The following is a 13,824-nucleotide window of genomic DNA, read 5'->3' on the forward strand; positions in this document are numbered from 1 at the left end:
GGGAGAGGGAGCGGCGCACGCTGGGCTCGGGAGGCGGCTGCGGGGAGCGGCGCGGGGTCGCCGCGCTGGCGGGAGCGCAGCCCCGTCCCGGCCGCCGCGGGAGGCCGGAGGGAGGCGGGGGCCCCACGAGGAAGGCAAGGTACGAGCTTAACGGAGCGAGTCAGGAGCCGCGGGGGAGCCTGCGGGGCGTCCTCCCGCACGTCCCGGTGCTTTGTCACGGACGGATCATTTCACCCGACCGGGAGCTGCCTCAGCCGCTCCAAAAGCTGCAGTACGAGCTGCAGATCAGCGTCAGCAGAGCCCGGGAACGCGAGTTCGCGGTACCGGGGCTTCGGGCTTCGGAGCCTCCACGCTCCCCAGGCTCACGGGCACGGGTTTCTAGGTTTCTTCCTGCCCTGCACTGCTGTCTGCATCTGAAGCTTTGGCCAGGCTGGGATGAATGTGTCATTTTACCTGTGCAACACTGTCCCTCTCTGCAGTACAAAAAAAAAAAAAAAAAAAAAAATGCGATACAGAAGGAAAAACGTGGAGACAGGGAAAAGGTTTACGTGGGGACATAATCCAAAACCGTATTGAAAAATGGAAGCAATGTTAAACTACATAAGAAAAACAAAAAATAAAAATCTTGAAATTGTAATGTTATTTGAATAAATGTGCATCATGAACGATTCTGTTGGCTGGCTATATGCCTTTGAACTAAGTCTACAATAATTTGACTTTAGTATGTTGTAGTAATTAACACTTGATTCTTCAGCTTAGCGTCTGTGGTTTCATGTTGCAAGCAGCAGAATAAATTGTCTTGTATAACAGAAAGAGGCATCTTCTTTCCAGGCAGGGCAAAGATGCTGTAGCCATTACAGTGCTGGCCAGTATCTTGAAGCACCTGCATTCTTTTTTTTTCACTCTGCTACAGACTTCCTCAGTTAGGCAAGTTAAACCTTGATCATCTGAAGGTACCCAGTACCTACTAAGGATCTCCTTTCGTCTCCATTTGGAATATTTAATAAAGAATTACAGTATTTCTTCAAGCAAATTTTCAAGACAAAAATATTAAGGATTATGAGTGGCTTGGATATTTGGCAGTGAATGGAGTGGTGGGGGCTTGTTAGCTTTTCAAGAGTGTTGCCTTGATCAAGTAGCATGCATAATTTAAGTGCAGGCTATACTCAAGCTTAGCTCCTTAATAAACGAAATTATCAGTTTCTGATATAGTACTTCACCTTTTTAAAGTTAACTGTCATGCAAAAATTGCATGTTAAGATGGAACTACATCTTATAGCTGACTTTTTATCAGCCGCCAAGTAGGATTCCTAGTGGGGGCTGGAAAGCTGCCCATCAGAAAAGGACTTGGGGGTGCTGTTTGACAGCTGGCTGAAGGTGAGCCAGCAGTGTGCCCAGATGGCCAAGGCCAATGGTAGCTGGCTTGTATCAGCAATAGTCTGGGAGCAGGACCAGGGAAGTGACTGTCCCTCTGTACTTGGCACTGGTGAGGCGAGGCCACACCTCAAGTACTGTGTTCAGTTTTGAGCCCCTAACAAGAAGAAAGACATTGAGGCACTGGAGGGTGTCCAGAGAAGGGCAACGGAGCTGGTGAAGGGTCGACAGCACAAGTATTATAAAGAGTTGCTGAAGGAGTTGGAGTTGTTTAGCCTGGAGAAGAGGAAGCTGGGGGAGACCTTCTCACTCTCTAAAACTACCTGAACAGAGCTTGTGGGGTGGGAGTTGGCCTCCTCTCCCAGATAACAAGCGATAGGATGACAGTAAATGGCCTCAAGTTGCACCAAAGGAGGTTTAGATTGGATCTTGGGAAAATTTTCTTCACTGAAAGGATTGTCAAGCATTGGAACAAGCTGCCCAGGGAAGTGGTAGAGTCATTGTCCCTAGTAGTGTTCAAAAAACATGTAGATGGGGTACCTGGGGACATGGTTTAGTGGTGGGCCTGGCAATACTGGGTTACTGGTTGGACTCTGTGATCTTTGAGGTCTTTTCCAACTTCAGTGATTTTACTGTTGAAGACTTGCTTATAGCTAAAGTAAATTAGCTTTGATACACTTCTTAGACATCCCTCTCACTGCCTAAGCTTTCAAAGCATCAGACATAAAATAAGGCAGCTGGAGGACTTTCAAAGTGGCTACTGAAATCTGTGAGGGAGTTTGCCTAAGTAAAGTGAAAATTATTGGAGTTACTTCCCCTCCTTTTTTTTTTTAACTGAAATCCCTTACAATAGTATTTCCTCTCTTGCTTGTGAAATGTAAAGTGCAATAGCTTCTGCCTTGCTTTTTTGTGAGCTAGTTCAGCTGCACACAGTTGAGATCTGACTAGCACAGCTGTGTGCCTTTGAAACAAGATTGATTTCTTTTCCTACAAACTGCCAGAGATTAATGAATCCATTCTTTTTTACTTTCTGCACTTGTGCAGTTAACTTGCAATTCAGTTGTTTGTTCAAAAGTGGCAATAAGATTTCTAAACCCATAAATTAAAAGGGAAAGCTTGAGTTGACATGTGTAGTCCTCAGTGTGGAGTTTGAAATTGATATGCTGCTTAAAGGCCCAATAGAAGCAGGCTTTTCAAGAGCTGGAGTTCTGGGGGTTTGTGTGGGTGTTAACTTACAGGAATGCCTCACAGTTGTGATTAAGGAAATTTATGTTTATCACTGGTTTATGTATTATCTTACATTGCTACCTTATTTTTTCTAGGATAAATGGATGTATATGACTTTTCCCCTGACCTAAAGCGGTTCCATGTCTTGTTTGGTAAGTTTCTCTTTAAAAATTTTGGCTGTTGTACCTTGTTACCCAGTTATAGCTTAATATGAAAAGTTCTGGTGAAATATCTTGGTTGAAGGGATTTCCACAGTGCTGAGATGTTTAAACTTTGTTGTATCAATTTTGGTGAAGGAAACTGTTTAGTATCTCCTCTTCTGCCATGTATGTGTTTTATGCTGTTTCATAACCTCTTGTTTGACTGACTTGTAGCAGACTTTCTGAGCTCCTGCTTATAGGGGCTACTTTTAAATGTTCTCCCATTGCCATGTTTAATAAATTGCAGCAACTTCACAGACATTCACTTGTTTCTGTTCTCAAGGACTGTTCCTGTATTCTACGTACACCAGTTGAATCAATCAGACCAGAAGAGCTATCTCAGAGCAGCATCCATGAATGCCTGGTAAGAAGAAAACAGAAAATTCAACTGCCAAGGTTAAATACAAAGCCGGTACCTATTAAAAATAACCTAATTGGGGAGTATTTCTTAAACTGTTAACAGCAAAAATAACCAAAGTACTTCAGGGCTTCCACTTTGAAAGAAGGCTGTGGGTAACTAAGTGTTAATCTTGTGCCAGTTTAAAAACAACCACAGACACAAAAGAACAGTAACTCATACAACTAAGTCTCAGTAATGGTAAAAGCATCGAATTGAATGTTCTGATTTGATACTTAGCATTAATGCTATTTCTGCATTAAACATAAATTATTCAAAATTGCATAGTCATTTTGAGAACTGTTTTTTCTCACTGTTAGGCTGATTCTGATCTAGCCTGGATTCCCCCATCTACAGGAAGGAATGAAATGGTACTTTGCTCTTCTAATGTCTCTCATTATGAACTCCAGCTGGAAATAGGTAACATAAGTGTACCTTAAAATATTTCTTCTTCCTGTTAGCAATAGCTTATTGCTCACTGCAGTAAATATTAGATTTGGAAAATGTAGAACTACTCTTGTGTCTCTTTAGTTGAGAAAAGTGCCCAGAGCATTGCTCACGTTTCAGTAATCACTTATTTCAAGATATAAGACAAATCAACAATTACCTGAAATTTTCTCTTGATGTTTGTGCATGTGCATGTCAGTTTTCTAAATCTGTGGTACCTGACAATAAATACAGCGTTAAGTACATCATGTCTTGTGACTTGACTACCCAAGGTGATTGTTCCAAGGAAAACTGCCTTGAATACTACTGCACATGCACGTTTCTGTGAATATGCATGTGTTGGTCATTTAGATGTATAAGTGATACTGACAAATGTTTAAGAACTTTTAGTTGTTCTCAAAATAGCAGAGCTATGCTTCACTTTGCTGCAACTAATTTTGCAACTAGTTCTTGACATTCTTAAAGAAAAGGTCATGTTGCTATCAATTGTATTTTTAGAACTAGAAAATTATCTCTAAACACGAAGGAAATTATGTGATGGATCATTATATTTTCCAATGTTAATGTAGCCACTTGTGGTTTCAGGAAGGAGGTTCAACAATTTAACTTCAGTCTACCTTGCACGGCACACACCTACAGACATGCAAGTTGCTGTAAGGATCACAGACCTAGAAAATTGCTCTGAAGAGCATTTGAAAGCCTTACAGGTAAAGCAACAACATTTCTGCACAAGTCTGATGGAGACAGTGATGAATACATATGAGGTTACTGAACAGAGGTAGCCTTTTTTGTACTGGGTCATTTCAGTCAAGATTTTCTCCCAAAGGAGTAGAATATAATAAACACAAGGCATGTGTAAATTTGAGAGGTGCTTTCTGAAGAAAACACAAGTGTTTTAGAAATACTTCTGTAATTGTACAACTTCTTATTTGAAACATGTTCTGTACTCTGTGGTTAACACTGAAAGTCTGGACTATGAACAAAGTAGATTTACTTCAGACAAATGCAATTATGGGCAGGTTATTCACATTTCTGGTGGAGGCTATGCACATCACCTGCAGTCTTGTATAAATGCACACAGGAAACTGTTCTTTCTACTGATGTAGTTAATGCTCTTCATAAGACTGCTGTCTTGTGGTTAACACATCCACTTTCATTTAATTCCATAGAATGAGGTGGTTTTATCCCACTTTTTCCAGCATCCCAACATAATGACGTTTTGGACAGTGTTTACAGCTGGTAGCTGGCTTTGGGTCATCTCCCCATTCATGGCCTATGGTAAGAACTGTTAACTGCAATTTTGGAATAGGAAAAAGGGCTAGTACAAGTTGGACCACATGGTCCAGGAGAGCTTTTTCTTTAAGCATCTCCTGTCTTGTAGAAAAAACAAACCTTCCCAAACCACTTGTTTAGAGAAGACTGCTTTATATAATCTTCCTCCCCAGTGAAGACTAGTATTGAAACTTCATTAAATTCCACTTAGTCCTAGCACCCACCATATGAGGAATGGTAACTGGGAGATGTATTTGACTTTATACAACTGATTTTTGCCAACAGAAAACCTATCTATATCGAATAGAGGTTGAGCATAGACTTTCAGTTAACAGAAGCATGATGTGAGTGTGATCTTTGCCTGATAGATGCATCAGTTGCATCCATGTAATGACTGTTCTTGATGTACCATAGTCAGTATAAAGATGAGAACACCACTCTTGATGAATGTATATAATGAAGCAAGCACAGACAAGTAATTTAACAAGACTTGTTAGGCTTAGCTAGTTTTTTTTTTCCACTTTCAGGTTCAGCTAGACGCCTGCTGAAGACTTACTTTCCTGAAGGAATGAGTGAAGCTTTGATAGGGAACATTCTGCTTGGTGCAATCAGAGGATTAAACTACATGCACCAGAATGGATACATTCACAGGTAGGAGAATGACAATAGGTAAGAATCAGATTATGGCATCTCAGCTTAAGTATTGTCTCCTTCCTTTTTCTATATACCTTCTTGTGTCAGACAGCACAGAAGTATTTTTTTTTCCAATACAGCAGAACCAAGTTTGTAAAAGCTTAACAGGAGCTGTATTCATACATTATTTCAAGCCAGTTGTTATGGGGATAATACATCTGCCTGGCTTTGTCTCTTTGAAGTGGAAGAGAACCAGGGTTGTAGAACGGGCTTCCTTAGTTTACACCCTTTGCAGGGAAGAAGGGCCCTTCTCCAGTTTCTGGTGCTTTTTTTCTGATCATCTCTCCTCTCTCTTGGGACTGTATTAAAAAGACAACTCATACTGAGTGAAGGACTTCCATGAAAATAATCTGCTAAACAGAACTGCATGGTAACATCTCACTATAAGTTAATGAAATATGAAAGCCTTTGTACTCTAATAGTGCTTTGAGTAATTCTTATTTATGTTACAGGAATATTAAAGCTAGCCACATTTTGATTTCAGAGGATGGGCTGGTTTCTCTCTCTGGTCTAAACAACCTCTACAGTTTAGTTAACAATGGACAAAAGTCTAAGGTGGTATATGATTTCCCCCAGTTTAGTACATCTGTGCTTCCTTGGCTGAGTCCTGAACTACTGAGACAGGTTGGTGTAACACTTAATTTTTCCTCTTCAACGTTAGTGGCAGTACTCAACTTCTAACTTAAGTCTGCTTGTAGAAGTGCAATGGAAGATGTTGAACTGAAATATGTACTGAATTTTTAATTCTCCTAAAGAGAACCAGTTTTCAAGCTGTTGGTAAGGTGATGCTGTACTAAGTCTCTTTACTTGACCTTCCTGGAAACTACAACCATCAGATTCCTAACAAAACCTGAGGCTTCCCAATTTGATTGTTTCAATACCATGTAGATTACAGGGTATTAGAATCTCGTCTTGAAACAGACACTTGTATTTCTGTGGGCACTGCTCAGTGGCATCAGTGATCAGTAGTGTTTTCTTCCTGTCACAGGATTTGTCTGGGTATAACATGAAGTCTGACATTTACAGCGTGGGAATTACAGCGTGTGAATTAGCCAATGGACATGTTCCATTTCAGGATATGCCCCGCACTCAGGTATGATTCTAAACTCTTATTTCTACTTCAAAACATGCTGAGAATTTTTTTTGGTTTTACTCAGAGAAACCAATGCCGTTACTGTTGAAGTAATGTGGCTGCTTTTTTTACTTCAAATATGCATGCTTCTTTCTGGAACAAATAATCCTTCCATTCCTGGAGTTTCACAGCTTAGCCTGAATAACCCTTGTTGAACTCTCATACTGTTATCCCTTCCTACTAGATGCTGCTGCAAAAGCTGAAAGGTCCCACGTACTATCCTTGGGATATAAATACCTTTCCCCGGGGGGAATCCAGGATGAAGAATTCCCGATCGGGGGTCGATTCTGGAATTGGTGAGAGCATGACACGCACAATGACCAGTGAAAGACTACAGATTCCCTTTTCCAAAACATTTTCACCTGCTTTCCACAACTTGGTAGAACTTTGCTTGCAACAGGACCCTGAGAAAAGGTAACCTTCTAGTGAAAACTAATTTTTTGTCACTTTAATCTAAGACCAAGGATAGCCCACAGTTTAGGATACAGTAATTGCTTGAATGCTGTTAAAGTCAGAATTTCAGACCAGATGTACTATGTAAAACAATTCACTTATGTTTGGTTTTGTAATTTAAGAATTATCTTGTCTGATAAAGGAACCATGCTTTAAAGTCATTTGACCCCTGAATTTCATGTAATATGAATGTGCTTTGTAAAATGTAAAATTAATTTTCAAACAAGCACTTTGTCTAAGAAAAAAGCAGAAATCTGAAATATCCATTTTCAATCCTATGTCTCTTTTGAATGAGGCATTAAATTCCTTGTTAAACAGAAATGTGAAAAAGCCTTTAAAAATAGATTTCTTCAGTAGTGCTTTTACTACAAATTGAGGCATAGAATGTAGGATTTGTGTGGTTCTTTTCTCACTCTACACATTTGTCCCGTGGATGAAAAACCACAGGGCTTAAATTGACTTGTCAGTCTGGCCCATTTCCCAAAAGCAGTATTTTACTTTCCAAAACATAATTATATTGTTCATTTTATGATTCAGGCCTTCAGCAAGCAGTTTGCTTTCGCATACGTTCTTCAAACAGGTGAGTTTACTACATTTTGTAAAATGACACAGCTATAACCTAAATAAGCCACAGAAAGAGTTGGATTTCAAAAATAGTTAAGTTACCTGGAGCCAAAAAGCATCCTCTAACAGCATACCTGTTTCAGACTTCTTTTTTTTAACAAAATGGCATTGACAGAGTATAGGAGGCATAAGAATAATCCATTTACCCTTTGATAAAGTTGGTTTAACTAAAGTCAGCCTAACTAATAAGAATAATGATTAATATTCTTAATTTAAATCAGAGCTGCAAAGCTAATTTGTCTTGAAAGACTAATTCAACTTACTCTAGAGTGAGGAAAGTGAAATCTCTCATCCTGTTATGTTCAGTATTGTAACATGCAAAAACTTGGCTCTGATTTCACATGCTTCTAATGAAGTCAGTTGCAAGGTTTTGGAGACTTTTATATGCAGCCCTGTTTTAACTTTTTTTTCTTTATAGATAAAAGAACAAACACAGAATTCACTACTGTCTCTATTGCCACCTCCTATTCAAAATAACAAATCAGAGTTCTTGGCACTGCCCTCAACAGCAGTTGGGACTGGACTTGGACATATTACTGCAAATCAAGATGATACAGACTGGGAATTCTAAATAAATACCAAACAATCATACCTCTCCTGTGCTTCAGAGAAGGAAAATGTGATTTGTATTTGCTGCTTTAGTTTGTATGATTAAAATAGACAAGGTATACTTGAACATGCCCTGAAGTGGCCATATTTCATTAACTTCCTCTGTTGGCATCACGAAGTGCAGTGAGCCTCACTCTCTGACCGAAAGGAAAACTGTATATAGAGAATGGCTGAATGCTTACCTCTCTCTTTCAAAGTACTTCTTAACAAGAGAGTTCCTGCTGTAATCTTACTCTGTACTGTATTTTCAGCTCATATTGCTGTGGTCCACTTGCCTTTCTGAATTCAGACTTGGGTATTGTCTGTGATCTTACTTAAACAATCTGTTTGTCTTTTCATTATGACTCAAATCATTTTAGCAAGGAGAAATCCTCCACTTCCAAGTTGAAATCTGAGACTGCACAAATTACACATTGATTATGTGAATAAATGTTTGTCTCCTAAGACATTTTTTCTCACTTGACATGCTGTCATATTTGCCAAAAGTTAGCTATGCATCATTTTTCATGCAGTTTTAATGCTGCATGTTTCCCAAAGAAGTTAAGCTGCTTAAAATTGTGACTCATGTTCTTGCATTTGTCTATATTCATAGTACAAATTTGTGCTTTTGCATCTCCATTTATTGTCATGTCATTTTAGCAGTTAATCTGAGGACTTCTTACTATGCAAAGTAAGTCTCAAGTTATAGCAGGTACGGGTTAATTTTGAAGAATCAAATAATCTAAAGTTACTGTACATATTTTTATTTATACTGTATTCCTGTTCACCACCAGAATTTACCAGAACTTAATACTGTTGTCTTAAAAGAACAGGCAATATGCATTAAGCTTCACTGGCACTGCTGCTGGCAAACAAGCCTCTTCTGAAGGCACAGTTAAATTCCCTTGGATAGATTCAGCCATAATAAGCACCTAATACCCCCAAGGATCCTAGTGAATTTATCTGTTCTAAGTCAGATGAAAAGCTGTCTTTTTTCTCCCTACAATTCAGTAAGTTCTCATCTCTCACACTGTACCAGGCAACTCAAACTGAACAAAAGCAGCTTTCTTTTTTTAAAAAAAGCTGCATATTCTCATCATGTTGCAGCAAAAGTCGTGTCCCAAAGCCACTAGTGTTTTATTGATGGAAGTTATGACTGTAGTAAAAAAAGCATAAATAGGTATTGAATGGATATATTTTAAATTTTCAACATAAACAACATTCCACATTAAGTCTCCCAGTCTTCCATAGCTGAGTTGGTCTGTACCACTGTTTGCCAGCAGGTTTGCCCCAAGGCCTTGAAGGTGAAATGACCAACATGCAAAACTGAGAGAGACACAACATTCTAATTGACTACATAAAAGTATTAACAAAGAACTTGAGTCTATTCATTATGCTGTGAAGAGAGCTCTATATTTCTAAAACTAACATGTGAAACTTAAGATTAAAAACCTGTCAATAAACCTACCTTATCTGCCTCCATTTATTTCTGTAATTATTGTACTTCCATTTTCACCATAGTCCAGTCATACAAACAGCCTCTCGTTACTGCAGGAAAGAAATTTCACATTTATTTCAATCATTAGGTAAAATAATGGTTGTCTAAACTAGAAAATTACTCTCATCATAAAAATATGAATAACTTAATTGTGTACTCTTGGAGAAGATATTATTTTCATATAAACACTATGTTCTTAATTCTTAACCATGACAAATTTGGACTGTTTGCAAGTCAAATACATTAGATAGAATCTACAAGTAACTTTTGACTAACAGTACATGTAAAAACCAAGTCAAGTAATTGAGAACACACATAAAGTTGTACATATTTTAGTTACAGACCTCTGAATAAATATTAATACTCTTAAAAAAACCCCAAACCTGTAAAAGACTTCAGGCAACTTAACTGGCTAGTATTTGTAAGCTGCTCTGAAACAACAGTGCTCCCAACTCTATAAAAATGAACTTGGGTACTAATAACAATGTCAGCACAAAGTGATTTGAACAACCATGTGTTCCAGTGGAGTTACTTTAATGCTGTCTCTTTCTATGAAAAAAAATGAAAAACTTATTTCTGAATGCTGTTCCAATTCTGTACTGACATAACTTTTAAAGAAAAAAATTAAGTACAATTTTTTTAAGTTAAAAAGGTTACAAGGCTTTACTCGTAGAACTACAGCGTGTCAACAACTATAGTATTTTCAAACAAAGGCATTTAAGAGGCACTGTGGCTTCTAATAGCTCTTAAAATAATCAGAAATAGTAGAAATTGGTCCATGGGTTGTATTTGCTGAAAGGTTTGATATGATTTTTCTTGTTAACTGTGATACTTTCTGTTAAGGAATAATACAAAATAAATACTAGTATTAAAAAAAGTATAATCATATTGTTAAGAAGGTTTCAACTACCTGCCACTGAAAAGATTATCTTGGAAACAGTTCTACTGAAAAATCTGAAGGTTTTGCATACAGTTGGTGTTTTCAAAATCTGAGATTCATGATCTGTATTGCTAAGAGCCAAGCTGCAGAGACTTTCCATTCCAAGCTCACACAGCTTTAAGCACAATTATTTATTTATTTATTTATTTATTTATTTATTAGAGCACTTGTTTACACTCACACCAATGATGTGTTATGAGCATATGAACTAGAACTATACTTGGACTTGAAATTTTCAAGTATCTCACATTTAGGCTCAATGTAACATATTTTCAAAGAGGCTTATAAAACTAACACATTTGCAAAATCTCATGGGCAATGAAACAGAAGTTGAAATACTTGTGAAAACAACAGAAGTGGGTTTTTTTGCTGCCACCTTTCTTTATGCTAGCATTTAACATGTAAAACATCGAAATACCTGTAATAATAGAAAACTTAATTAACACTGTCATGAATATATGCTCAGTGGTGTTGAGCATATATTCTCACTGTCTTAGTCTGACACCACAGCAGTTTGTGAATTTCTGACTGAATGGCTTAACACAGAAAAAAAATGTGACTTACTCCAAATCAACCTGATCTGCTACACAACCTACTCACTTTAAAAAGTCTCAATGCAATAAATACCCACTGCAGAGAGAGCAATTTCTTCCACTCGATGCAGAAGTAATTTTTTTTTTTTAAGTTACCAGGTTTTACCTTATCTCTCTCTCTCTTCCCTTCCCCCCTCTTTTCTTCAAGTGCTATCAAAGCAGTTTTTAACCTAGAGGATGGGTAAAATCATGGGAAAGCATTTTCAAACCATTGTTCTGAATATCTCTGACAAGAGGCAGATACCTAAACATACCCTGCCTTTAATGCTAATAAGTAGCTTTCCTAAAGTATGTTAGGCTGTCTAATAAACCTCTAAAGCAATTAAGCTAGCTGTAATGACCTGTCCTGACAATGGCCATCCCTATCCTGTATGAATGAGGAAAAACTACTAAAATGCAGAAATAGTATACATCGAGCAAGAAAGACCTCAAAGGACTATGAGTAAGAACCCCATTTGATGTACCAGACAAGAAAAGACTTAATTAAAAAGAAAGCACTGAAAAATTGAGGTGGTCTACTAAAAACCTGCTAGCCGGATAACATTTGGTATTTAGCATAATTAAACCTATCCAGAAACTTGAGACAGGATGAAGGAGAGAATATTAGGTTTAAACAGGTTCCTGTAAAAACCTCCATCATTCCCAAATGAAAACAACTAATTCTACTCTATTAATATATTTCTTATCCAAAAGTCCCATTAAGTTCCTGAAAAATGGAGTGGTGGTTTTATTTTTACATATGATTACAGAACACACCATTACTACTGAATTTACCCACAAATCCAGATTCATGGAATTCCTTTGCCCCTTCATGAAATCCATCCGCAATAGAGGAGAATGGATTGCTGGCAGGATGTATATGCTTTCCTCTGTTTTGTCAAAATTTATATGATATATGGGTCAAGAGTGTCGATGCTAAGTTTATCTACTACAGTTTATTTTAAAAGTGTTTTTATTCTACATTCTGGTATCAATTATCTTTCTAGTTCTCATGTTTCATGCAGTCAAAAATATCCTTACAGGCAGATTTCCATTAGCCCATGTAAAGTCTAGGAAGTCAGCTACAGATGAGTTTTCTTTAAATGCTTTAACAGTTTGAGGTTGGTCTGCAGTAGCTGATGGAGCCATCCCAGACTGCCACCACTGTTTGAGAGCTGTCTGTATCCATCTGAAAAGCCGTGCTCTCTTCCACTTTACTGTACACAGCACAGGAAAGCTACGGGGAATTGTCTGAGCGAGGGAGGACTCTGCAACTTCCGAAGTTTGAAGAAAAGATTACCAAAAGTACGGAATTATTAAAGCAAGCAGTTTTGCTCGAGCGTGGGAACACAGGGGAAGCTCGTTCTCTGTGCCCGAGTTTCCCGGTGGGATCGCAGCCCCTGGAAGGGGCCGCTTCCCTCAGGCCGAGTCCGACCTGGCGGCGCGCGGGGAGGGCGGGAACGCTGCTGAGGGCTGAGGCGGAGCGGGGGCACCGGGAGCACGGAACATTAACAGCACCCAGGGAAAATACAGACTTTCTGCAAGTGTCTGCGGACTTACGGACCGATTTCATGCACTGCCGCACGGAGGAATGCAAGAGCACCTTTATCACCGCTGTGAGGAAGAAGGAAGAGGCAAGTACGGCTTAGGCTTAGCTACAGTGATGTACCTGATGGTTTTCTCTCATCTCCCAAAGCCTTCAGTCATTTCGGTTTAATTCTGCTGCAAATAAGCAAGCGAATAATTCTGACCTAACCATAAACCCCCTAAAGTTTACCTCAGCAATACCAAAATTACCTTAAAAAGACACTTTGCAAATTAACGACACCTGGCTGCGTATGGAGAAAGCTGCGTTGAGAGAGTAACATTTAAACCAAGTTGAAACCAACCAAATTTTAAGTAACTGTCTTTTAAGGAGCAAAATTAGAACACTTTGGCTTTGGAGGGCCCCTGGAGGCCCGCTGGGTCCAGCCTCTGGTGAGGCTGCACAGGGCTTTGTCCACCCAAGCCCGGGGCAGCCCCAGGGATGGAGCTCCCACAGCCCCTCCGTCCCCATCCCAAGCCCTCAGTCAAAACTCCCATGGCAGCTCGTGGTACATTTTCCTCGTGCTGCCTGTGACCACTTCTACTCATCTTTTCACTGCGCAGCTTTAAGAAGTGTCTGTCTGTCTGTCTTATTTGTAATCATCCATTAGGGGGTTAAAGACAGCAATCAAGATTCCCCACTTAATATTCTTCTTTTCAGGCTAAACATACACTCGTAGCCGATTAAATACACTTTACCTGCCACTTTTCAGGAGTTTACAGTACCATTTCTGGTTGTGCAAGACCGTCACAGCAGCAGGAATCTGATGGGAGGGAAAGCAAAGCTGTTTTTACAACACTGCCATAAATAAGGGGAAAAAAG

General features: G+C 39.0%; 1 protein-coding gene and 1 long non-coding RNA gene across 4 annotated transcripts; one reads left to right on the forward strand and one right to left on the reverse strand.

Annotated features, from left to right (window-relative positions):
- The first annotated feature begins 39 nt into the window (after window positions 1-39).
- Window positions 40-10,782, forward strand: STRADB (STE20 related adaptor beta). 2 transcript variants are annotated; one of them, XM_027637204.1, is made up of 12 exons: window positions 40-139; window positions 2,697-2,753; window positions 3,085-3,165; window positions 3,519-3,618; window positions 4,231-4,352; window positions 4,845-4,923; window positions 5,445-5,568; window positions 6,063-6,234; window positions 6,599-6,703; window positions 6,927-7,156; window positions 7,733-7,775; window positions 8,238-10,782. In XM_027637204.1, the coding sequence occupies exons 2-12, from the start codon at window positions 2,742-2,744 to the stop codon at window positions 8,388-8,390; spliced, it is 1,221 nt and encodes a 406-aa protein (XP_027493005.1). In that variant the 5' UTR covers window positions 40-139; window positions 2,697-2,741; the 3' UTR covers window positions 8,391-10,782. The 2 variants fall into 2 exon arrangements, with proteins under 2 accessions (XP_027493005.1, XP_027493004.1); XM_027637203.1 differs by having other exon boundaries at window positions 41-139; window positions 4,815-4,923.
- On the reverse strand, window positions 2,766-13,800 carry LOC113944273. 2 transcript variants are annotated; one of them, XR_003526625.1, is made up of 3 exons: window positions 13,701-13,800; window positions 9,876-9,955; window positions 2,766-3,162 (listed from the first exon to the last, which is right to left on the reverse strand). It is a non-coding gene; the product is annotated as an uncharacterized LOC113944273 (long non-coding RNA). The 2 variants fall into 2 exon arrangements; XR_003526626.1 differs by lacking the exon at window positions 13,701-13,800 and adding an exon at window positions 13,215-13,388.
- Window positions 13,801-13,824: the final 24 nt, after the last annotated feature.

This window comes from Corapipo altera, unplaced genomic scaffold (assembly GCF_003945725.1).
Source record: "Corapipo altera isolate COAL_440 unplaced genomic scaffold, ASM394572v1 45, whole genome shotgun sequence".
NCBI lineage: Eukaryota > Metazoa > Chordata > Aves > Passeriformes > Pipridae > Corapipo > Corapipo altera.